The sequence below is a fragment of the Volvox carteri genome (assembly GCF_000143455.1).
Source record: "Volvox carteri f. nagariensis unplaced genomic scaffold VOLCAscaffold_57, whole genome shotgun sequence".
NCBI lineage: Eukaryota > Viridiplantae > Chlorophyta > Chlorophyceae > Chlamydomonadales > Volvocaceae > Volvox > Volvox carteri.
In genome coordinates, this window is record NW_003307600.1 from 1 (window position 1) to 24,128 (window position 24,128).

General features: G+C 56.4%; 2 protein-coding genes across 2 annotated transcripts in view; one reads left to right on the forward strand and one right to left on the reverse strand.

Moving 5' to 3' along the window:
- Positions 1-3,227: 3,227 nt before the first annotated feature.
- VOLCADRAFT_121483 (uncharacterized protein) lies at positions 3,228-16,513 on the forward strand (the record flags this gene model as incomplete). Its single annotated transcript, XM_002956001.1, has 16 exons — positions 3,228-3,323; positions 3,944-4,166; positions 7,404-7,501; positions 7,957-8,023; positions 8,222-9,050; positions 9,245-9,281; positions 9,740-9,924; positions 10,248-10,334; positions 10,659-10,733; positions 11,110-11,173; positions 11,323-11,448; positions 12,046-12,182; positions 12,471-12,727; positions 13,217-13,435; positions 13,897-14,869; positions 15,126-16,513. The coding sequence occupies 16 exons, from the start codon at positions 3,230-3,232 to the stop codon at positions 15,582-15,584; spliced, it is 3,930 nt and encodes a 1,309-aa protein (XP_002956047.1). The 3' UTR covers positions 15,585-16,513.
- A 4,468-nt stretch (positions 16,514-20,981) lies between these two features.
- The window catches only part of VOLCADRAFT_96990 (uncharacterized protein), a gene marked incomplete at both ends in the record, with an annotated part of 5,051 nt that continues 1,904 nt past the window's right edge, over positions 20,982-24,128 (reverse strand). The window contains 5 exons of the mRNA XM_002956055.1: positions 20,982-21,203; positions 21,711-21,740; positions 22,245-22,319; positions 23,477-23,588; positions 23,854-24,053. Of these exons, the coding sequence (XP_002956101.1) occupies positions 20,982-21,203; positions 21,711-21,740; positions 22,245-22,319; positions 23,477-23,588; positions 23,854-24,053 (639 nt within the window). The remainder of the gene's footprint in view (positions 21,204-21,710; positions 21,741-22,244; positions 22,320-23,476; positions 23,589-23,853; positions 24,054-24,128) is intronic.

Below are 24,128 nucleotides of genomic sequence, written 5' to 3' on the forward strand. Positions count from 1 at the left end.
CCCAACCTGACTCACCTATTTCCCAACCTGACTCACCTATTTCCCAACCTGACTCACCTGCTTTCCGACCTGACTCACCTATTTCCCAACCTGACTCACCTCCTTTCCGACCTGACTCACCTGCTTTCTGAAAGGAGGTGAGTCAGGACGGAAAGCAGGTGAGTCAGGTCGGAAAGCAGGTCAGGTCAGAAAGCAGGTGAGTCAGGTTGGGAAATCGTGTGAGTCATCCGTTGGGAAAGCAGGTGAGTCAGGTCGGAAAGGAGGTGAGTCAGGTTGGAAAGGAGGTGAGTCAGGTCGGAAAGCAGGTGAGTCAGGTCGGAAAGCAGGTGAGTCAGGTCGGAAAGCAGGTGAGTCAGGTTGGGAAATAGGTGAGTCAGGTTGGGAAATCCCTGGCGGAGGCGGAGGTGCAGCAACAGGCGCCCAGGGTGGCAGAACTGGAACACATTGTCGTACAACGCGACAAAATTCTCTCGGAGCTAGCGGTGGAGCGGGCCACTGCCGCCAGGGTGGTGGAGGTGGAGGCGGTGCAGGCGATGGTGCAAGTGGCGGCACATGTGGCAGCGGAAGCAGCAACCAAAGCGGACTGTGGAGATGCTGGAGGTTTTTGTGGAGGCGGCAGTAGCGGCGGCAGCAACAGTGGCAGCGATAGCGGGGGAGGAGGCAGCATTGGGGAAGGCGGCAGCAGACGGGAGGTTACAACTGCGGCGGTGGCAGTGAAAGAAGCTGAAGGGCAGGCCCTGGAAGCTGCCGTACTGGCACATGCCGCCAGGTCCTAGCGGGGCCAGCTCACGGCTTGTGTCGGCTGCAGCGGATGTTGGAGCGGCAGTGGCCGTGGTGGTGGCGGTGGCAGCGGTTTTGGTGACATCAATGGGTCGGTGGCCATCGCTATCGTGTCACCACTGCTGCCATGACCACCGTAGCATTTGCAACGGCGGCGGACTTTACGGCAGCTTCCGTGAACACGGACAGAGCGGCTACACTGTGCAGGGCAGGTTGGGCCAGGACAGGAGCACAAAGGGCAGGGTGACCTTGGCCAGGTGTCAATCAACAGGGCGCGGAGGTGGTGTCGGTGGCGGTGGCGATACACACTCCTAGGGATTCCTAGAGAGGTGGCGTATATCGTATAAGCAGCAAGCTCAACGTCATGCAGGACAGCGCCTCCTTACCCGCGCTCCTGGCGTCCATGCTACCGGGCATCTTGAAGATCCAGTACGACAGGTGCCGGGCGACAGCCTCCGCACACCGTCAGCCTTCGCAACGAGCGCACCACATTTCCGACATGGGGAGCAGCACCATGGGGGAGGCGGAGGCGACGGTAACCTATCGCTGCTGCGCCGCTGACTGTCGCGCCGCGGCACGGTATGATGTACGGATCCTCAGGCGATCGACGCATCGGTCAACGGCATCGCAAGTGGCGCGGCAGCAAAGCCGCATTGCGGCCCGGGATGCGGGATCCAGTGCATCATGTGCAAAGACGTGCACTTCGACGAGTCGCGTCAGCATTAGCAGGGGCTGGGTTGATTGGGGCTGATGCTCCCGGCACGACATCGCTGCCCATGTCGGTTCCGGGGCAGAGAGGGCCAGAGCGTTGCCGGCTCGTCAGCCGCCGACGCGCGAACAAGCTTTGCGCCTTGTGCCCCAATTTTACTTTTCGGCAGCATTCTTGCGCAATCCCGCAGGTCAGTAAATAATATATAATTCTAGCTGGGTGCACCGATAGTAGTGCTACTCTTTCAGTAGTATCGGGACGGATCGCGGGCACAGAGAATGAGTGCAAAAAGGTAATATACGGGTGGTAATTAGCGGACGCAGATTGCCGTCCGACTTGGTCGCCTTCCTGACGACACCCTTTTCCTGGCGCTGTGTGACCCGCGGGACGTTAAAGAATAGTACGACGCTTCAGAATTAATTGCTTTTCCATACAGATTCGCTTTTAAGGGCGTACTTCAACTTATGATCGTGCTTAAAAAAAATTTGCGAAGGCCCCAAACAAGCCGCTGCGCACCCAGCCTTGTAATTACAACGGGGACAAGAATATCGAAGACAAGAACCCCTTCTTGTAGTACGCTTGTAAAGGTTCAATCGGCCATTTCCGTCAAGGGCCGAAAGCCATGGGCAAAGCCGCGGGCTAGAAATGTCTACGTATGCAGCTCCCGATATGCGGGAAACAATTTCCAGTTTTCCTGTGAATGGTGGTACCGGTATGTGACAACCCAAAGCTGGAAACTCCTTCCTCCATGCTAAACTGCACAACGCCAGGACAATTCAACTGAGAGACATTTTGCAAATCAGGTAGAAAAGGCACCTAACATTTAGATCCCTGTCATCAGATATCCGCAAGGGAGGTCGATAACCACGGGGAATGACTCAGCATTTCAGAGTTTAGATTTTCCGTATAACGCCGTACAAGCTGTAATGCCGTATTGCCGTTCTCCCAATTCCTACCGTTGACCGTCAGCATGCTAGTCCCTGAAGGACGACAGGAGACTTTAGCCGGCTGGTGGCAAACGACATGTGCGACTGTGTGTTTTGTATGCCTTGGAGTTGCAGTGGTTAATCGGTGCGAATGTTGCAACGACTATCTCAGGCCCACCGCTGGAGAACAGCATCAACAGCTTTGGAGTCTAGTAGGCTGAGAAAGCTATGGCTGCTTACAGCAATTTCAGGAGTGCTTAGCTCAAGGGCTCAGCTGACTGTCGCAAGGATGTCGTCGAAGGGTCCAATCGAAAAGTCAGACGCGAAATACAACATACTCGCTTTTGGCGATAGTCTTACAGAGGGCAAGTTTGGTTATGAAGCTAGGTAACACGACGTCAGGCCTCTCGACACTTGACGCAGTCGCTGTCGGCCATTCGCAGGCTTCTACGATTCTGGCTTCCGTTTCCATCCTTATAGTATCAAATTGAATGAGCTGTTAGCAAGCAGTGGATACAGTGCAAAGGCGAGGGTGTCAAAGCGTGTCGTTGCGTTCAAGGTGTTGTGCAACATCCGTTATCCGACTGGGCATTGGCTGTAGGTGTTTGAACGCGGCAACAGCGGAGAACGCGTTGTCGGTGGTAAGCCGTCGGGGCATTCTCCTTTTTGCTAATCTATCTGCCTCTGTGCTTTGTTCAAACCAATATCGGTGCTGCGCGCGCTAGGCACCAAACCCCCTGGCGCAAGACTTGCAAGCTCCAAACTCTGCCACTCCTACCCCTATGATAAACGCCAGTCTGCTTGCACTGCAGGCATGGACAGACGGCTTCCGGCGCTATTGCAGCACTTTGAGCGCAACGGCATCAAGCTCAGCTGGGTTCTCATTCTAGGGGGCATCAACGACCTAGGTGCGCGTGGAGTCGGGACGCGAGGCGTCGTGCGGTTCCCTTGGATGGTACCGCTGGCTGACACGCTTAGGACGACATAGCGTTCCATAACAACATCACACTGTTCAAAAACCATAGGGTCTGGAGTGGGTGCTCCCTGCTATCGCAGGTTTCGGAGCCACCATTAGAACCATGTATCTGTAGTTACGACCATCCATAACGTCCGTCGTGAGCCATGTCAATTCCTTCCCTTAGCAACACACAAGCAAACCTTGTAGGACATTCTTACATATTTGGCATCCATTTCATTAATCTTTCCAAGTTTTCTCATTTCATAAGTGATTGAAAAAACTCCCAACTTCAGCAAGGAAGGCCTCGCTATGGCGTATGTAGTGCCCCTCACTAGCGGCACAGCTTCAAACACAGCTTCACCAAAGCACCCCCTGGACAAAATCCCCTGGAGAGCAAGCCTTTCTTTCGAAACGAAAACACGCCAATCTGCGACACGCATGACCGGCCGTATCAAATCCCAACCATTTGCGTCACCACAGCGAATTACTCTATTAAAATCCCCCTTCCCGGGCTCTCTCTCTCTCCCGCACACTCATACATACACACATACCCACGCGGTGCGCCGACAGGCTACGGTGCCGACCCAGACGCCGTTCATGCCGGCTTGTTGTCGCTGTACGCTGCCTGCCAGCAGCACGGCGCCCGTGTGTTGGCCATGACCTGCCTCCAGACGGGGGGTTCGCTGGGTGACGTGCACGACGACCGCACCAAGCTCAATGAGCTCATCCGTGGAACTCCCGCCGCCCACGACTATGTGGAAGTCCTTGACTTGGTAGGAGGGGAGAGGGCTTGGTGAGGGGGGGCCTTTGCTTGGTGCTTCAAAGGGCGACGTGCGCGTGGTGTTACTGGCCTGGTGAGGTTGGTCAGGCGTGAGTAGCCCTGGCACTGCCCTGGCAGGGCAAAAAGGGGTATCGTCGTTAGACGGTACAGATGCCGGTGCAGACGTGGGGCATACAGCGATGCGAGCAACAGCAGCTCCTGGGCTGAGAGGGTACCGGATGAGTTGTGGTTTGGGTGAGAACGAATGAGAGTGAGGACGAATTAGCCTCTGATTGTGCGTTTCGCGCCCTCCGCACTTCCATGTGTTCTCGCGAGAACACCTGCTCGACGCGCATGTTTACATGCCCATGTTTCGCGGGGCCCCCTGCGACAACTATGGAGGGGGCGCAATTTCAATAACGTTCTCCCCGGGGGGTTTCCAATGTTATGTCCCGTCGGGGGTTTTCGCGCAGGACCCGCTGCTGCCCTTTCCCAGGAGCCGTGCTGACACCCAGACTGCCGCCTTGTGGGACGACTACCTCCATCTGACGCCTGCGGGGTACGATACCGTGGGGCAAATAGTGTACGACAGGTTGCGGAGCAAACTCGAGAAGTGATCATGGGCGGGGTGTGTGTGTAGGGCTGTAGGGTGACAACCACCGCCGCCGCCGAGCAGCGGTGATGGTGGAGTCTCTGGAGTTATGGCCTTTTTGACCAGGAAGGGCGATTCCTTGCGTGATTATTGTGCAGGTTGTTGGTCCCGCTTGAAGGGTACAGGAAACTCGCGAATGGTTTAGAGCCTTGAAACCCGAAACCCTGAGTTACCGGGAAGATACGCCGTCGTACGCTGTCATGCGTTAGCGATGCTGTGGATGAGGAGGACGCGAAGTGTGGCTCACATCTGCGCGGAGGTAGCTAGCCATCCGACGTTGCGAACCATGGCCGACGGCCGACGGGGATGGACGGACCTGCCCCCCATCACGATTGAAACGAAGCTGAATGGTGCACCATCGGTAAGGGCCTTTTGGTGGATGACCGGGGAACCAACCGGGAGGGCAGATGCGTGCGGTGGGTGGGACATGTGCATAAACGTGGCATGGCGCGCGCTGCGTAACGTTACGCGACGTCACGTGATCGTCATTGGTCCAACTTTGGGGTGCTTAGGACAATACGGTGCGGATTGTGGTGGTGGTTTTGAGAATGCCGGTGGTTTTCTGGTACACTTCCCCCTTTCGGCGCGGTAGGGCTGTCATTGCGAATACGGTTTGCCACGTTGAGGTGTGTGTGTGTGTATAAAGGGGATGTGTAAGAAAGTCCAAGCTCTGGTGGGCTGGGCTCTTCCACCGACACTCCTTTCAGTGATTGTCCTCCGGGGTATCATAATGATTGCGTATGGGGTGGTGGTAGTGCTAAGTAGGGGGTATGTAGCTTCACCCGTGGCCTGGCAGTCCCTGACTTTCCTGATGTTTCGGCGCACCCTCATCCTCCTGACCCACATGCCGACTTCTGCAAACTCAGTCACTTTCGAGTTGGAAACACTCACCGCTAACATCCAATGGGATCTACAGGATAAACGACGGCGTCAACTCCACACCTGGTTGGTTCGCAGGACTGTAGCATGCAACGTAGTCCATTACCATCCATCAGCACGGAGATTGCACCCTCCCTCAAACGGCAGGAAGATTATGATCCCCTTTTCCTCTGAATCAATCCATGAACCTTGATACCGATACTTCTCAGATATCCTCCTGTAACCGATACTTCTCAGATTTCCTCCTGTAATCGACGACCCAGATACCGGCTGTTGGGAGAAGGAAGATAGCTCCCACGGCACGGAACGGTGGTACGAATGACGTCATCAGCTCCTTCGCACGCTGCGCGTTTGGGCGGATGTTAATAATGCCATGTACTTGCTGGCAGTGGTCACCGCTGCAGGATTGCACAACCGTCACACCCGCTAATGGGAAGCGCCTACAAGCTTTCCCTTTTTTCCTAGGACTGCGGCCGAACGAGTCGTTAAAATAGGTGTGCTCCTGGGCACAGCATGGCCGTAAAGCACGTCCGGTATTACAGAGACTTCGCGTCGGCATATGCTGCTTTCCTTAGATTGTTGGAGGCAAGGACTTCGCCGATTTACTGGCATGTCCACCGTTGGATAATGGGTTTGGTGACTTGTCCGGGCTTCGATGAACTTCCTTTGAAATGAAAGGAAGCTATGAACGCATGTCTCTGCGTGTTGTCTTCAAGGACTTAAGGTCGCCGTACCATAGTTCCTCACGGGTAGGTGTAGCCGCATCGCTTTGGCCGTCCCGACCCGTGGGACGCAGCTGTGACGCTACATCCGCAATGACTTTGCCACTAATTTTGCCACTCAAACGGGGCATGAAGGTGGGTCTCTCCACGCGGAAAGATCGTTTTTGCATGGAAGAAGAATGGAAGCCTGTCTGATTTCTTGGGACACTTTTAGCCATCACACATCGTCTTAACCATCACACCATATCATGCTATTGATGAATGAAAGTGGCTAGGAAAGAAGTTTGCGTTGTCAGCTTGCGGTCCGCAGTCGGTTGGAGTTGGGTAGGCCGAAAGTTTCCCAAGATATGTACTGTGCAGCAATACAGACATCCCTCCCACAAAATCATATCTATTATTCATGCAAGTCTAACATCACATTTTGCCGTCGTGATCATTATCGGAAGTCTTTCGGCTCCGAAGCGGCCGAAGTACATTAAGCTAGCTGGCACTAACGTAACATAGGACATTTCATGCGGGTCCATTTGGTTTCAGCTTGGTGAGCCCGACTGTCGCCATAGAAGCTCATACCGTATTCTGTATGCAAGTGTTGGACGAGAAAAGGCGCTGACTCGTCTTCTTGCGCCGTTTGATATACTATTTTTTGCATGATCAGTTGCTCAGCTGATTATTACCGAAACCCAGCGAGATAAGCTGCACTTCGGGACGGTTCATTTGGTTCGTGCTGGCTTGGACGCGAACCAAATGTCGGAAACAGGAGAGTTACGACACGAAGTTGTGAAAGAAGACGGCACAGGTCTTCCGTTGCTGCACATATATCTTCCGGAAGGGTTGACGGCAAGGTGGGGAAAAGGGCGCCGGATCCGTTGATAGATCGCTTATTGCAAGTCCTGGCCTAGAGTAGTCTACCGTTTCGAGGTTCATAAAGCAAGCCCCCGTGATATACCGTGTTTGTCATAAGGTACTAACATGATTTCGCGCCTGCCCTGAACGGGTCGCCGCCCGCGCATGACACAGCGACGTGGCCGTGACCAGTGGCAGCAGCCCAGATGTGGCCGAGGTCATCCTTGAGGAAATCGCAACGGAGAAAGTTCTGGGCTTGATACTGCTGCGAGGTGCGCTGGTATGGGTGCAAGACTGTCGGTCGTTACGGCTCGCCGGTCATTACGGAGCAACATCGGTTTCACCTTCAACGCTGCCGCCCAGATGTTGTCGGACCTCGAATTGCACGGTGCATCGGTCGTGAGACTCTTCACGCCCAGCTTGTGTCACGGTTTCGGTGTTCAGGCAACGGGGGCCCCCTGGTTATTGCGTGTGTTTTATGTGCCCAGGCCGCTCACGATGCTATTTTCACACAACTATCCCCTCGTATGGTATGCGACGCAACTCTCGGATATGCGCTGTGCCTGAGGCCGTCGTGCAAACCTAGGGTTAGTGCGGCCAAGCAACGCTTAGGTCACCCGACATGCCTCATCTTCTGCTGTCCCAGCTTTCCTAAAGAAATACGTCCATATTAGCTAACCTTTTGATCTTCTTGTTGGCTTCCCCTGATATATTTTGGTCCCCGCAGGCTACTCAGTGTACCAGGACGACTCTGTGGCGAAATACAGCAGGAAGCACCGGCGCTTCACCATTAGGTGAGTCTGCCTTCCCTGCAGGTTTCGCAGGACTAAGCACCGTGCAGGAAACAGCGAAGCACAAGGTCACAAAACAATGTTGGCCTTTGTATGTTAAGATGGACACAGACATTCTTTCCCAAGTCATTAAACAAGCAGAGATAGGACGACAAAGCTCAAGGGCGCTGCCGGTGTTTGATCTTGGCCACCTTGCTGCAGGTTGGAAGCTGCAATCACCGAGCCACCTGCTGCCCCGTACGGGGAAGATAACGGAGCCCCTGAAAAGCCCAACTTATCCACGAACTCGCCCGTAAAGCCCAGCTCCTCGACCAGCTTGACCGCATCACCTGTGGCTCCTTGGTCATCGCCGCCAGCCGGCACCGGCAATAGCTTTGGTTTGCTGGATAACGACGACGTCTCCGATGACGAGGGGGCCGAGGCTGAAGAAACGGAAAAGAAGAAGAAAAAGAAGAAGAAGAAGAAGAAGGGCAAGAAGGCCGGCTCCGGCGGGGGGGAGCAAGGAGAACCGGATGCGTCTACTGCAAACGGCAACCACGCGGATGGCAGCGCGGACGCTGCAGCTGGCGGGGATAGCAGCGGTGATGAGGCTGAGGCAGCACCGGCAGCCGGCGGGGAGGGTGCTACTGCCGCAGCTAAAAAGAAGAAGAAGAAAAAGAAGAAGGGTACTGCAACTGTTGCTGCTGTCGCTGCTCCGGCAGAGGAAATGGCAGAGGTTAGCAAGGAGGCCCCACCGGCGCACACCTCCCCCCCCCCGCCAACATCCCGCGCATTGCCGTCACCCCCTGAGCCGCTGCCGCCAGCCCCCAATGCCGCGCCGACATCCGCGAGTGCCTCGGCCCCTGCATCCGCGCCCATTCACAAGCATGCCTCCCGTGCCATGTCCGTGGACATGGTGGAGGACTTTGGGGAGGAAAAGGTTGGCAGTTTTGAGGTCGGAGCAAGCTTGGAGCATGATCCGCTTCTGGGCCCCGCGGTGCATCACTCTCTGGGCAAGGCACACGTCAAGGGCGAAGACAAGTCGCTGGAGGTGAGCTCCGGGCCCTGAGCTGCAAAGGCGAAGGAAATGGCGCTTGTGCATACAGCTTCTGAGGAAGATACATGACGAGGTTAAAGATTACGACAGGTTACCACCTTGTTTGGGCAGCCTGTCTGAGGGCAGGCGATTTCCCTCCCATGTTGCAGCTCCACATTGCACGGTTTGTTCCTGGCCCATCTATGCAGGCACCAACGAACTCATGGTGTGTCAAGGGGCTTGACGGTAAGTTCCTTGCGCTGTTCGTGGTGTTTCGGTTGATGAGAGGCGATGCAGAGTTACTCTTGGGTGCATAACGAGCATTTGTTGGGCGATAAGGACCAAGATAACCTCGGCAATCGGTGCATGCAAATTTCTGAGTAAATAAATATATATGATATTTCTTATCGGATTCCTGCACTGCGCCGGAATATGCGAAGGGTGGCCGTACCGACGCTACTTCCTTGGGTTGGCAGCTCGGAACCGTTGTCTCACCTCATGGTACATCATGAATGCATACCTCCTATACCGCACAGTACATTTACAGGATACCCAATAGCATTTACATGGAGGCACTAAGGGACGTCTGAGTCTACATCCCCGTGCAGGTGCTGTGACGCCCGTCTCGGCGTTCGGTATATTTGATGGCCACGGTGGCCGTATGGCGGCACAGCATGCAGCCAAGCACCTGCTCCCTCTCGTAGCGCGTTTCGCGGAGCGCGCTGTAGGACCCGAGGCGCCTGGCAGCCCCGCGCAGTTGGCGGCAGAGGGCTATCTGCCCGCAAACGCAGCCGAGGACTCCCCGACCGGGTCGGGGGGTGATGAGGCCGAGCTTGAGCGAGCGCGTGTGGCGGCGGCGCAAGACGCGCTCATATCGCGATTGCCAAAGGTGCGTATTAGGGCCAGCTGTCGAGGAGCTCTGAAAAGCGAATGCGGACTCTGGTGACGGCGACAGCCTGTGTCGAGGATCAGTAATCGAGGCGGCAGCTCCACGGCATGCAACACAGCTCAACACAGCTTGGCCTCACGCCCTGCCGTCGACCTTTCTGAGGCATGTAATCCGAAGTCCCGCCCTAGAAGCAAGTTTTTTGACCTGAATTTTCAAGGTGCACTGTTGATCAAGCCGATCTCTGGCACGTGCGTTCGTTCGTAGCCCGTTGCATTGCATCATGTGTGTCACGCTGGGGAAATCCCGGGTCGCGTGCCCTGCAGGCGCTTCACGCAGGTTTCGTGCAGTGCGACGAAGACGTCAATAGCCGCCATAAATCCTCGGGTACCACGGCGACGCTGGCAGTCCAGGTGGGAGTGAGGGCGTATGTTTCGAGTAGAGCCCGTCAGGGCTTTTTCGCTGCGGGAAAGGGAGCAATGCAGCTGCCTGGGGCCCAGTGTAACGAGGTAGCGTTGAGGCAACGTGCGCGTGGGGGCCGTAGCGTATGCTGAACGAGGTGGAATCAGTGGCGGGAAGAACCTCATGGCGCCTAATGCGCCCGCCACGGGAAGTGGACACCCTTTTGGTCTGAAATGATGTGAGTTTAAATGCCCCTCGATAGAAATTCAATCCTCTTCTTTTCCTGTGCATCCTCCCGCTTTTCCGCCGTGGCTGCATCGATTTGCAACCGTTAGGTCGGTTGGGAGTTGCTGGTTGCTAACGTGGGTGACAGCCTGGCCTATTTGGATACCGGCTCCGAAATTGTGGTGGTAAGTATGGTAAATAGGTTTAGATGTTGAGTTCGTGGGGCCATGGGTGGAGTATTTGGCAGAGGGGGTGTCGTTGCAAGCGAACTGCATAGGGCTGTGCGACAAGCGGGCAGCAGGCGAATGCTCGTATCACCTGGCTATCCATCACCTCACCATGAACTGTTCAGAGTGTTTAGGCACATGGCCAGGTTAGTATGGATCTCAAATATTCTTCGGGCCCTCATCGTGGGTGGACCCTCACCTTCTCACGTGAAAAGTGGTCTGCAGGATTACAGCCACAAATGAAAATGCTGTTGTCAAGAGCTGCCAAAAGCCCCCAAGCTACATGCGAACCTGAGCACCCGTCCTACCGTTCATGTCCGTTCACAACGCGCAGATAAGCACCAATCACCGTGTTTCGGAGAGTACAGAAGAGCAGGAACGAATTATCAAGGCAGGAGGTAGGAGTACGGGGAACGTACGGATCCTGGTTTGGCAATGTATATGCTCACGCATACCGCACACATACCACATATCCTTGGCGGCTGGGGGATCTTCTACCTGCCTCCAGCCATGCATCTCTTCGTATCCTACCGGCCTTTCCTTGCAGGCCGCATCAAACCTGCCATGTATGGCGAGGACGACCTCGAGGGCGAGGGCTCCGGCAGCACCACGCCACAGGAGGGGCAGCAGCTGCGAGTGTGGCCGGGCGGCATCAACATGACGCGCACCATTGGTGAGCTGAACGAGCGCCCGTGAACTCTGGATCTGGGTCTTAACTTGCCGTGGGCATTTCCGGAGGTGATGCGGTGGTGTCACCTCAGCTGGGCAGGGCATCACATGCTCAGGACAGTTGCGGGCTCTTGAGTGTTGCGAGTTGATTTAGCGGGGACTGTTGGGTCAGCAACTCGAGGAGATACGGCATTAGGACTATGTCGCAAAGGGACTTGATTTTCCGTGCGGATGGCAGCGGCTAACCTTGTCAAGGTAAGTCTAAGGTTGCGTCCGCGCAGCGCCCTGCTGCAATGCACTCAGTTGTTCCCTTGAGTGTAAATGGCTCTTCCTTGTGCCTGTGCGTGCACGCCCCTGTGGGGTTATCCCGTTACCTAAGCAGTATCTGCATATGGCGTAAGCGTGCGTGCGCGAGGTCATCTACCGGGGGAATCATGCCGGCCCAGCGCAGGAACCACCCAATGACGCCCCGTTATGCCTTGCTTCGGGTCTTGTTGTCATGTAGCTAGCTGTTCAAGGCATGTGTAGAGAGATGACCTCCTAGTGAGCACCTGCGATGTCACAACTCTCTACTCCCTCAACTACGTTTCCGGAACCCCAGGTGACGACGCTGCCAAAGGTCTTCTCATCGCGGAGCCGTCAGTGCGACAGGTCTCTCTTCCCGTCACTGGTGCTCGCCTAATTATTGCCAGTGATGGCTTGTGGGACGCTGTCAACGCAAAAACCATTATCGGCCAGGTATGTGGCTTTTCCGAGACGTGGGGACCCTGGAGTGCTGTGTGCATGGAGTGCTGTGTGCGCTATGCATATGCACTGCAGTTGAAGATTTACACCGAGTTTACACCGAGAGGTGGGAATGAGCATGTCGGAAGGAGGGCGCTGTTTTTCCCAATCTGCGTTTGCGAGTTTTAATCCTTCAGCCTGCGTCTTTCTAATCGTGGCTTCACTCGCGCCGTCGATGTCCAGGGGCGCCTTGTTTCTTTCCCACCTGATCTCTTCCCTTCTGTGAAATTCTCTTCCGTACAGCTGCGAACAAGCAACGCCCGCGAGGCTGCCTCCAAGGCAGCTGTCTACGCCATGCGCCACAAGAAACACGACGATGATGTGACGGTGGTGGTGGCGGACTTTGTACCCCGGCAGAGCGACACGCACGTGCCCGGCCTGCTGAAGCGCGCGTCTGGGCCTGCGGTGGCAGCCCTAGCAGCGCTGGCAGCGGCGGGCTTGAAGGAGGAGCGCGCCGTGCAATCATGGCGACCGTTGGACTCGCACTCGGAGAGCTGGAGGTAAGGCGGGAAGCACCCTTCTGGGATTGATTGGGTGCCTGCTTTACCATGAGATGATGCTCCATAATACACGATACGGCATGAACGGATTAAACCATTCTTAGGGAACTGGTTCCTGCGCCCAGTCGAAGGTCCAGGTTGTGGCGCTGCATCGGGCCTGCATGCAGTCATCCTGCTTGCTGTCCTATGGGGGTGTTAGGTATTTGCTCCGGATCGGTTTCTGTTGCGTTGTTACCTGCATGCCGGGCCATCATAAGTGTCATTTGCTCCTCGTGATGCAGGAGGGGGGCAACTGGGGGCCCGGGTAGAGGAATTGGACGCGCCCTTACCTGCAGCTTTCGTCTGTAGCGTGCGGATGTGTGATCACTCTTAACGTCTTCTGGCCTCAGCCTGGAGAGGGAATTTGCTGTTTATGCTGTGGCTGTTTTCATTAATTGCAAATTGGTTTAAATCGCACTCGAGTCGCTTTCATTGGCCCGTGTGGTGCAGGGAGCGGCATCGGGCCCACCGGCAGCGCGCCGCTGCTTACCTGCACGAGCTTGAACTTGCGGAGAAGGCGGAGGCGGAGGCGGCGGAGGAGCTGGAGCGGCAAAGGCGGATGGCGGTTGCACCCGCGGCCGGCACTGCAGGCGTTGGTACGGCGGTACGACTGCCAGCCGTGTCAGACACGTATCGCGAGCTGGCCGAGCTGAAGGTCCCCTTAGAAGCGTGAGTTGATGTTTAATGGAGCATGGGGTTACGGCTGGCGGAACCGGAACTATGCGAGTTCTGCCAAATCGTAATTCATTCGCCTCGCCTGGATGGTGGTCGTAGCGGTAGCGCCCTGTGCCTTGTATCTTTGGCATGCCTAGTATCACCAGTTTGTGTACAAACTGCGCTAACCTACGTAGACCAGCTCTATGTCCTCTTGACACTGATAGCCTACATACCTATTGGGAAGGCCAATCCCATAGGAAACATAATTGGCAAGCTGAAATAGCGCTGGTTAAGCCTCTCCGGGTAACGCAACCGAGGCGTAAAACACACAAAAAAAAACATAGCGCCGGGTTGGAAGTCCACTTGGCCGTTCGGCGTTATTTTAATAAAAAAGGGATTGGAAATGAAGAGTCGTCCTTCTCAAACTTAACCCTCTTCCGTGGGTACGTTCCGCGTGGAATCCTTGCCAATAGGCTTAAGGACTTGAATGACGAACCAGCCTCCGAGGAGAACGATTGGACCCAGGTGGATGCCAAGAAGAGGAAGGACGCCGGATTCGATGTCCGGAAGGAGCTCATAAGGGCCGCGCGGCCAGGCGAGGGTCGGCGGGCACGGTCGCCCGGCAGCGGCGGCCGCGAGGAACGGCCTACTGAGACAGACGGCGGCCGTCGGGAGCGGCGGGATCGCGGTGGCGGCGACCGGGACCGGCGGCAGCCGCGCCGGGCGCGTGATGGTGGCACAGCCGCAATCGAGGCGACGGTCGCGGCCCCGGCAGCACTGGCGGCGGCGAGTCATAATGCCGAGGCAGAGGTACCGGCAGAGCAGCCGCAGCAGCCGCAGCCGGTAGATCAGCAGCAGCAGCAGGCGCCGCGGGCGGAACGACGGGAGCGAGGTGACCGGAGGGACCGCGGCGGGAGAGGTGGACGTAGAAGGGAAGGAGGGGGTACTGGGGCCCCGCGTAACAGCGGCTCGGCAATCTCAGCTGAAGCGGCAGATACTGGTAGCGCCGCTTCCGCGGCACCAGCGTCGACAATGCCGCCTGGCGTGGTAAAGACCTCTGGATATCTCTGCGTGCCGAGGTCACTGCTTACCGGCGGCTCCGGCCCCGCTGTGTCAGCGGCAGCGGGGCCGACGCCCGCGCCCCCGGTGGTGCCCGCTGTGGATGCGACCGGCATCGCGGTGGACGCGGGCAATGCCGGCAAGCCGCGGTGGGAGCGGGGCCCTCGCGCCGGTGCACGGAACCGCAGGGAGGGTGCTGCACCGTCGTCGGCTGCGCCACAAGACGGTACGGGCGGACCCTCGAAAGCTGGCGACCCGGCATCGGTGACAGCGGATGACAGCGCGGCCTACCAGCGGCCACCGCGTATCCGACGTCCTCGGGAACAGGATGCGGCCGCGGCGGCGGCAGCAGTCTTGACCGGCTTACCGACGGCGCCGGCGGCGGGGGTAAGGCCGGCGCCAGCAGCGCCAGCGCAGCCAATTCAGGCGCACACATCTTCCGCACCTCCGAGTGACGCAGCTGGGGTCCGCGAGGCGGGCTCTGGAAATCAGCAGCGCCGGGCGCAGCATTCCCATGCCGCAGTGCAGCCCACAAAGCCGGCACAGGAGGCCCGCAGCTGCTCTGTCCAGCAGCCTGAATCTGGGCATGCACACGCCCCTGCCGCCGCCCCTGTGCCCCCATCTGCCCCCTACGTGCCGCCAGCACAGCCGCAGGCAAGGCCTCAAACCTATCACCAGCAACCGCAGCAAGTACCGCCGCAACAGTCCCACCAGCATGCTGTTCAGCAGCCACAGCTGCAGCAGCACCAGCAGCAGGTGCCGCAGCGGCCTGCGGTGGTTGCATCTCCGCCAGCTGTCCCCACCTATGCAGGGCCCCTGGACTTCGGAGCGGGTTTCGGCCCGGCTTCCAGCATGTGGCCACCGTCGGGCGCTGCAGGTCAGTACGCTAGCCTCTCGTCGAACGGCGGAGCGGCCGTTCCCCAGCGCCCGCCCGGTTTGGCTGGAGGTCCAACACAGCGGAACCCGACAGAAGTGGCCGCTGCAGCTGCAGCCGCCGCGGCTGCCGCCGTCGCACGGAAGGCTGCTGCTGCCAGGGGTGGCGGCGGTCAGTACGCTCATGGGCGTAGCTGAAGCGGGGAGTCAGCCGCTGCCGTCCGTATGAGACGGTGTCGGGGCTGTCGCGGTCTGGATGCGCGACTGAAACCGTCGCAGCAGTAAAGGCGGCGTTCAGCAGCGCAGGAGGGATGATGGTTTGGGCGGTTATTATGAATGAACGCTGGCCTAGCTTTTCATTTAGTATTGGAGGTGCAGAAGGTTTAGGGCTGCAGCTCAGGGGTTCCACATGTCCACTGTTTCACTCGGGGGATGTCTATGTTGCTGCGTCAGCCACGTGGGACAGTTAAGCGGGTTGTTCGAGGGCACGGCCAGGCTGCAGCGCTGGTGGCGGTGGTGGTACTAGTATTAGATGGCAACCATGGCCACCGGACCACCTGCAAGGCCGGGGCATATTGGGAAGGACCCGTCCGCACAGCCGCTGTACGGTAGAAACAAGTTTGGGCAGTACGCCGTAGTCTTCGAGAGGGCAGTGTTTTTCGTTTGGGACGCGGGAAAGAAAGTTGCAGCGATGATGTAAATGCAGGTCGAGTAAGGAGGAAGCGAGGAAGAAGATGGTGCATGGCATGCGTGGAACCTGTGCGCCTAGCTCTCCATTGTGCAGCTCTGCTGCATCATGCAGCCGTTGGGTTCGCCAGTAGTTCCTAACCTGTGCACGTGATGAGCCGGTTCCGTAGCCTGCTGCATCCTTTTTTGTCCCAGAGGGGATCGCTCGTGCTATCAAGCGGCCTTCTCAAGCGGTCTGCAGCGTTTTCCTTGATCGATTAGCATCGTGTTTTGCCCCGCCTAGCGGCTTAGGCTTATCAGTCACAGGTCCTTCTGGATTGGCCTTTTGTCGTTGTGTCTCACACAGAATACGACCTCGACAGCTACCCAACAAACCAGTAACGACCTCCTTCAAGCTAGGAGAGTTGTCCCGATGAGTGTGTTCCTTAAGGACTTTGTTACGTTACATGCTTTTCTGTAACACACGTGCATTTTCCCACACCTTTGCTTGGTGGGTTGCGTGGATGCGTGATTAGGGGCGCTCGAGTCGGACTAAAGTCACAAGAGCCTGTCAACGAGTGGAACCGTATACAGTAACAATACTGGCGGTCAAGGCACAGACAAATTACTACCTGTCTTTCAAGTAGGTCGGGAAAGTCCTGCAACAGCAAGCAAGATGTGCTGTCCTGTTTGACCTCCGGAAAGGTTAATGCCCGCCTAAAATCCACGGAGACATTTGAGTTCGGACTGCAAGTTTACTTAGTCCGATGATAACCCCCTTCACAAATATTAAATGGTAATTCCGTACTTTACAGCTCCTCAAGGGGTATCCAGCAGCACCAAGCTGTGGATCTTCTCCCCTCTTCCCATGCTCCCTATGTACTATTTTGCCACTATTGGCAAAATTGACAGCAGCTACAACCGTATATGGAGAGGCCTCAAGACAGCGCCCACGCCCCAAAACACACCTCACCTGTACCCTCCTGCTTCCACGGCCTTAGCCTGCCGTGGCTAGGGACTCACGGACCATCCACACACGTTCCTCATACGACAGCGGGGGCCATTCCTCGCCTGACGGCGGGTCTTTGAAAAGGCTGTACTGCAGGAAGCCTTCACCTCCCGGGACACGGCGCGAGGCATGCGAGGGTTTGAGATGGCACTGGGGCGACAGGGCACTGGCAACCTTACTGGGCTGGGCTTCTGTGTCTTGTTGCAGTCCAGCAGCAACCGCAACAGCGCAAAGCAGCTTCAAGTCTCACCACGTTGCCTCCAGCTTCGTAGAAACGTCAGTAGTAAGGAGCGGGACGACAACATCCGTATTGTAACCCGCCAACATGTCGTTCTCCATAAAGTTTACCTCGATCCATGAAGCACTCAGACGAGGTGTGCAGTAGCAAATTTGGTGTAGGCCCTTGGCCAATGAAGCCGCCTGGATATGCAGTAGCAAGGAATAAGTCCTTTCGCCACCCCCAGGCGGTTTGCGATGCCCAGCATTAAGGGCCTGACAACTTCTCATGTAGTTGGCGAAATTCAGGAATGGTAGTGACAACGGCTGCGGTGTGGACACAGGTGATGTCACCACCGACGTTGGGGCGGCCAAGAGGGCGGCGGCGCCGTCGCACTTGTACGGCTTGGTTGCCGTACATTGACTCGGTGTACCGCGGCCAGTGTGTAAATGAGCGTTTCCATACACGTCACAAAACCCCCATCAACTCCTTGGAAATGTTTTTCCCTTAACTAGCTGGTTTTGTCCGTGTGGATTCACTATAACATCAAATTCATTCACTTGATGAATGGGTCGCGGCTTTTCGTTTGGGGAGGTGACATTTGTGAGATGATAGAATACGCTTTAGTTCTTGGAAGATGATAGGTATGCAACCTCTCGCTTGTGTCTTCACGCAACCTGCAGGACTGTTATAATGGTACAAGTGTATAATGCTTTTTAGACTTTCTTGAAGATAAGGGGTACCAGCCAGTTCTTTTTTGGGCGCGCTGTAACTAAGGACCCAATTTTTAGATCCTCACTCGAAGCGTCTTTCCACCATATGCAGGATAGCGTGCGAGTCGAGTGCCTCCTCCTTTTCCTCCCTTCCCTCCTGTCCGCTACCAGCTCCTTCTTTCCCTCCTGTTGTTGTTGTTGTTGTCGACTTATCCAATCAAACGATGCTCATGGCGAACCGAGAGATTCAACCAGAAAGTGCACTCACATGCACGGCCCACAAGGCACCACAATACATCTCCATCTGTTCACCGTACAGCAGGCGGGGCGTTAAGCCATGCACAACTAAACATGCGGACACGGCAGTAGAGGTTCACACATCCTCCCCTCTGCTGTACAACATAAACGCAAAACCTTTCTTCCTACCTGTCGCTATATTAGGAGAAAGCACGGCAGGTAAGAAGCGCAACAACCGAATCGAAAACCAAGCCATACAAACACCGGTCATGCATTACGACATCACATTCCTTGGGTCCCCCCCCCTCCCTCCCTCCCTCTAACCCACCTTAGCTCCTAGTCCTCGCACGTGAAATCCAGACCTTCACCAAGTAAGGGAGCGAGGCGTTATGGCCGGCATCCATCCCTCGCTTTCTTCCCTTCCCTTCTGTCCCTCCAACCACCCTCCCTTCCCATGCCCTAGAACAACAGGCAGCCGGAGAAATGCCATGCCGACGCCGGAGCTTCACGTGCTCAACCATCTCTTTAACACCCTGAAACAGCGCCACACAAGCAAAGATGCGACGTAGCTAGCACGACGTTATTCAACTCCTTCACGGAACGGACGGTCCACCAGGGGGTCAGACGACCTCACTCATCGCTCTTCCCACCAGGGACACCCGGCGTCAGTCCCACGCCCCCAAACACGGCCAACAAAAGGTGCACAACAAGAGACGCACATACAACGATACAATGCCATCGCAGTAGGTGATGTTTAGTCCGACGGAGTGTTATATCCGGGGACGAGGATGCGAGCCATATTCCGTCCTTGTCATTACCTGGGTGAATTAGCTATTACTGGACGTTAAGGAAAAAACAAAATGTGCATAATAATGTGCGCAAACAACACATAAGGTTCTGTCGCCCTTGACGAAACCAGAGCCACAAAACCGTCTACAGGGCCCCATCCACCCCTATCTGACACTCCTGTGCAATCATCATCATGAACACAGAGCACACAGGCACAACAACCAGCATACAGGCACATACGCACGTCTTCTTCGCCAGCTCGCGCCCACGGCTCAGATTTCTGCAACGACACGGTACAAATACATACATACATACACTCTTTGCGAGGGGAGATGTAGCACATCAACGTGCGATGCATTACGCCTCCGAAAAGCGACCCTAGTTTACCCTCGACCCTTTCGAACAGCGCATAGCGCACTGCCTCCTCAGGCACGTTTCCTTTGTTAACGACGTGCGTGATGCTGATGGCCCTTGTGATTTTCTTACGTAGCTGAGGCCCCCCTTCATTCAACCGTGATGCCCACCACCCAGCCACTACCCCACCACTACTCCAGAAGAGCCCCCCCCAAATGGCACATGGCAACAACGCCGTGATGGAGCCTACTTATGATAACCAACGACGAAGAGGAGCTACAGATCAAAACAGCAGCTGCCGTACCAACGAACCAACCAGCAACCGTCACCGTGCAATAGCGCCGCTACCGCAACAGTTGTGAAGCTAAAATCAAGGTCGCCGATCTTTTTGTTTTCAAGATCAGCTCCCCTTACGTGAAATCAGCTTCGAGACCTCCAACAATCGAGAGCTCTGGCTCGGCCTAGCCCATCAGCCCAGCCCAGCCTGCCCGGCCGCAATTCAACCTCCAGCTTCTATCATCTTCCTGCGGCAATACTGTATTTGCAGCAATAACAGCAGCGGCGGCAGCAGCAGTGGCAACTGGAGCCGCAAAACCCTTCTCTCGCGCACGGAGAGCGCGGTCAGGACTGTCAGGGGCCTCTGCAGACCTCTCGCCCTCTCGCCTTGCGGCTCCTCCTGCCAGGCCCCCCACAAGGCCCCCCACAGACCCCCCAGCTGATTTCCTTTCCTAACCTCTCCCGACAAGAAAGCTACCCTGTACCTCAGCAAAACGAAAACCCAAAAAATCAACACTGCACACATATACAGACACATACATACATACACACACGCACACAAACACGGTGTGGCATGTAATGTAATGTAATGTAATGTTACAGAGTGGGAAGCTTCTGGGCCGCTTTATCACATTGTCAGTTCTAGATCATTTATCACCTTATAGCACCATCCACCACTACCACACTGTACTTCGCCATACGAACTGTAAGTCCAAGGCGGCGGATCCAGCCTTCAGGGACCCCTCCTCATCCATTCACCCGAACACCCGAAGAGACGGAGGGTTCGGCAATCGCCACCAATCCAGCGTGCGAATCTGGTCCATCAACTCTGACCTCAACTGTGACCTCAACTCCACATCTCAGCAGCTAGCCATAATCTCGCGCTCCCGACTAATTCGGGGGTCTCCCCAGGAATCGAACCCAGGACCTTAAACCGCTAATTGCAGTAGTGTCAACCCAGACCAGTGTGGCATGTGACGTGTCACGTGACGAATGAACAACTTTGGCAACCCGCCCACTTACATCCAGAACGAGGTTCTGGCTGGATGCTTCTCCGCGAAGGACGGCTGCCATTACCACCGCGCCTGAGGCACCTGCCCGCCCCTCACCTCCTATATAGCCATAGCCGTAACGCCCCGAGCCCGCGGCGCCCCTCCGCCTCCTCTCCTCCCCTTGTAGCTCCTAGTCTTGCCGGGCCACTTTGCTGTATGTACCGCCAGGGGGGCCGATGGATGCTACCCCCACCTCGTCGCCAACCCCCCGCCACGAGCAACCCCCCGCCACGAGCAACCCCCCCAGGGGTTACAGCCACTGGTGCCGCAGGTAGTGGCAGCAGCAGCAGCAACATCAACAGGAGGAGGCAATTTAATAGCAGGTGCCGCCCTCCCCTGCTCCAGCTCCAGCTCCAGCAGCAGCAGCAGCACCCCCTCTAGAAGCTGCATGCTGCCGCTGCAGTTGCTGCTGCTGCTTCTGCTGCGCGGCGACGCCCCCCCATATGGCCTTCGGAGCGCTCGAGGGCGGCTCCGCAATGTCCGCTACCCGGCCATCGTCTTCCTCCGGGAAGAAATAGTCATCATCGTCCTCAAACTGAGGGGATGGAACAGGAGGTGGCATGGTGGCGGTTGAAATGGCGGCCATAGCCATATGGTTACGGCTGTAACAGCCAGGATATACCACACATGGAATTTCATGCCTTTGCTCATTATAAAACGCTAACCCCGCCACCACCATAACTACTACTACTACTACGACGACTATCATCATTACTATTAGTATTACTGGCCACTAGCGCCGACATTCGGTGGCGGGTGGCGAGTTCCCGCACCCCACCCCAGCCGGTGACATTGCGTATGCGTACCAATGCATACGCATCTGTACCGCCGCGGCTGCTGCTCAGTTATTGGAAGAACACACAAGAACAGGATCCCACACGACGCCATAGCACACCGCCGGACCTCACCGGCGTCACATGGCACGGGGTACGTGGGCGCCCCCCGGGCCTCAGACCTGATCAGAACACCCCACATCAGACGCACACAGGTGGCGCAGGCCCCGCTGATTTCCCCCCTTCCACCCCCACCCCCCCACCCCCACCTCGTAATGGTATTGTATTGGGTCTCGGAGCTGTTGGATGGAGCAACGGCAGTAAGAAAGTACGGGTGAAAAGGGAAGGACAGACGTATTCACACACAGACAGCGGTGTGAGGATGTGGCCGGGAGGAGAAGGGAAGGGAAGGGAGGGATGGTGGCAGAGGAGGGGAGATGTTGCAATGTTACAATGTTTGGGGAAGGAGGCAGGGAAAAAGAGGAAGGGGAAGAAGGGGCCCAAGGGGAAGAAGGGGCCCAAGGGGACGTGCCGCTAAGCACCGCACCGGGTAAAGATCAGTGAAGCAAATCATATGAATCACAGAAAAAGGGCAACCCTGTAGAAATTAATCTGTGTAAATGGATCCTATCATTTCATTTCACGTGGACTGATGTGTACGGACAAAACCCCATTAAAAGCTGTTCGCCCAAACCCCGCCGGGGGCTCCCGGGGCAAAAACCAAATTCAGGCTGGGGGGTGAGGGGGGTTCTCTTCGTGCCATTCATGTCCACTCCGGCAACCTCCGTGCCGCACACACGCACCTGCTCATCCGCAAGCATGGCCGCAAACCCGATTGTCATGGTGACTTTCTCGCCGTTGGGTTTGAGCGCGGAGACCTGCGCGGGACGGAGGGGAGCCGCGGCACAAACATCTCTATACTGTATATCTACATGTATATGCATATGCACATAGATATATGCATATGCATACATAGATATATGCATACATACATAGATATATGCATACGCATACGTACAAACATGACGTCCATGCAGTATATGACATATCTTGCTTCGGGACTCAACTTGCAAAAAATGTGTTACATCCGTCACCAGCACTTTTCGCCGTGACGTACTTCCCGACCCCTACTCAGCAATAGTACATCATCAGAGTTACAGTCTTAAAGAGTTGAGCCGACTGAGGTGCACCACCACCACCATCACCACATGCTCGTAGGTGCGGGTCGTTTGAATAAAATGACCTTCCCGCGCTGTAACCTCTTCCCCCCGTAGCCGCTACGGGTGACACCCCCCTTGCCCTCACCCTCTCTTTCCCTATCTGCGTATTACTGAGCCTGGGCCTATCTGCGTATTGAGCCGCGGCGGGGTCTCTAGAGCAGGTAAAGCCAGAGCAGGTTTCCCCCCTGAGAAGCAACGAAGCCAATCGCCACCGTTTTCTTGTTCTTTTACTTCGATCCCTTTTCCCGTGCCGTCTGTTTTCTCCTCTCCTTTCGATAAAAGTGTGGTTGGGCGGTTGGGGCCGCGACGTACGGGGGGTTCCATCCTCGTTCCGGGGAGCGTCCCACTTTGCCCTCCTGCTTTTTATCATCTACTAGAGCCTGTTTCACTGCCTGGTGGCCTGGTGGCAGCCAGCGGCCCGCGCCAACACGCAAAACCCCCAGCGCTGGCCCCACCTCCTTACTATAATGAGTGTGCGCCTGTGTGTTTGTGTGTCTGTCTGTGTTTGAATACCTGAGCCGTGATATGGGAAAAGGCCGAAATGGGAAGAGAGTGTGTGTGTGTGTTGGGTGTTGGGTGGGGGGGAGGGGACACCCCATGTGGACTACTACTACATACGGCGGCCATCGTTCCGCCGCACCGCTCCAGGGCTCCTGGTGCTAACCTCCTTCCTATGCGGCCCCCTTTCTTTTACCCAACCCGGCCCCACACCTAACCGCCATCTCACCTCCGCTTCGCCCTGGGGGGACATAAACACATCCAGCCGCATAAGCACCCACCCACCCACCCAGCCGCCGCCCGGCCCTTCACCCCACCTGCACCTCCAGCTGCTCCACGTCCTCCTCCAGGTCCTTGCCCATGTACTCCGCCAGGGCGGTCAGGGTCTGAGCCTTCATCTCCAACAAGTCCTCAGGAGACACACCGCACCTGGTTAGGGGTGGGTATGTATGTATGTATGCATGTATGCGTTAGGATTATATATATATATATATATATATATATTTATGTACTCCGAAGGGAACATTGCATACGTGCCCGTGTGGCCAGGCAGGCCGACACAACTCAAGGCTAACAATCAGCTGACAATGGGACAATACGCACGTGTGTGAGTGTATGAGGCCTCTCCTCTCCATCCCCTCTTTTCCCCCACCCGTTCCTCCCAGCCGTCCCCCACCAACCAACCCCACCTCACCGGTCAGCAATCAGCACCATCTGTAGCCGATTGAGCACCACCTCTTTGGCACTCAGACCGGTTACCGTCGAAGAGCCCTCGCCGTCCCCTCCGCCCGCACCCACACCGCCCCCGCCATGCGCCCCTGGAGTCAACAGCTGTCCCAGGCCGTCGGCCAGCTTGGACAGCGGCGAGGAGGGGTAGCGGCGGCGGGCGTGGGGCTCTGGCGGGAAGAAGACACCCCAGGCGAGGCGGCACTTGTGCATGAAGGACCGCCAAAAGTCGCTGTTGTCGGG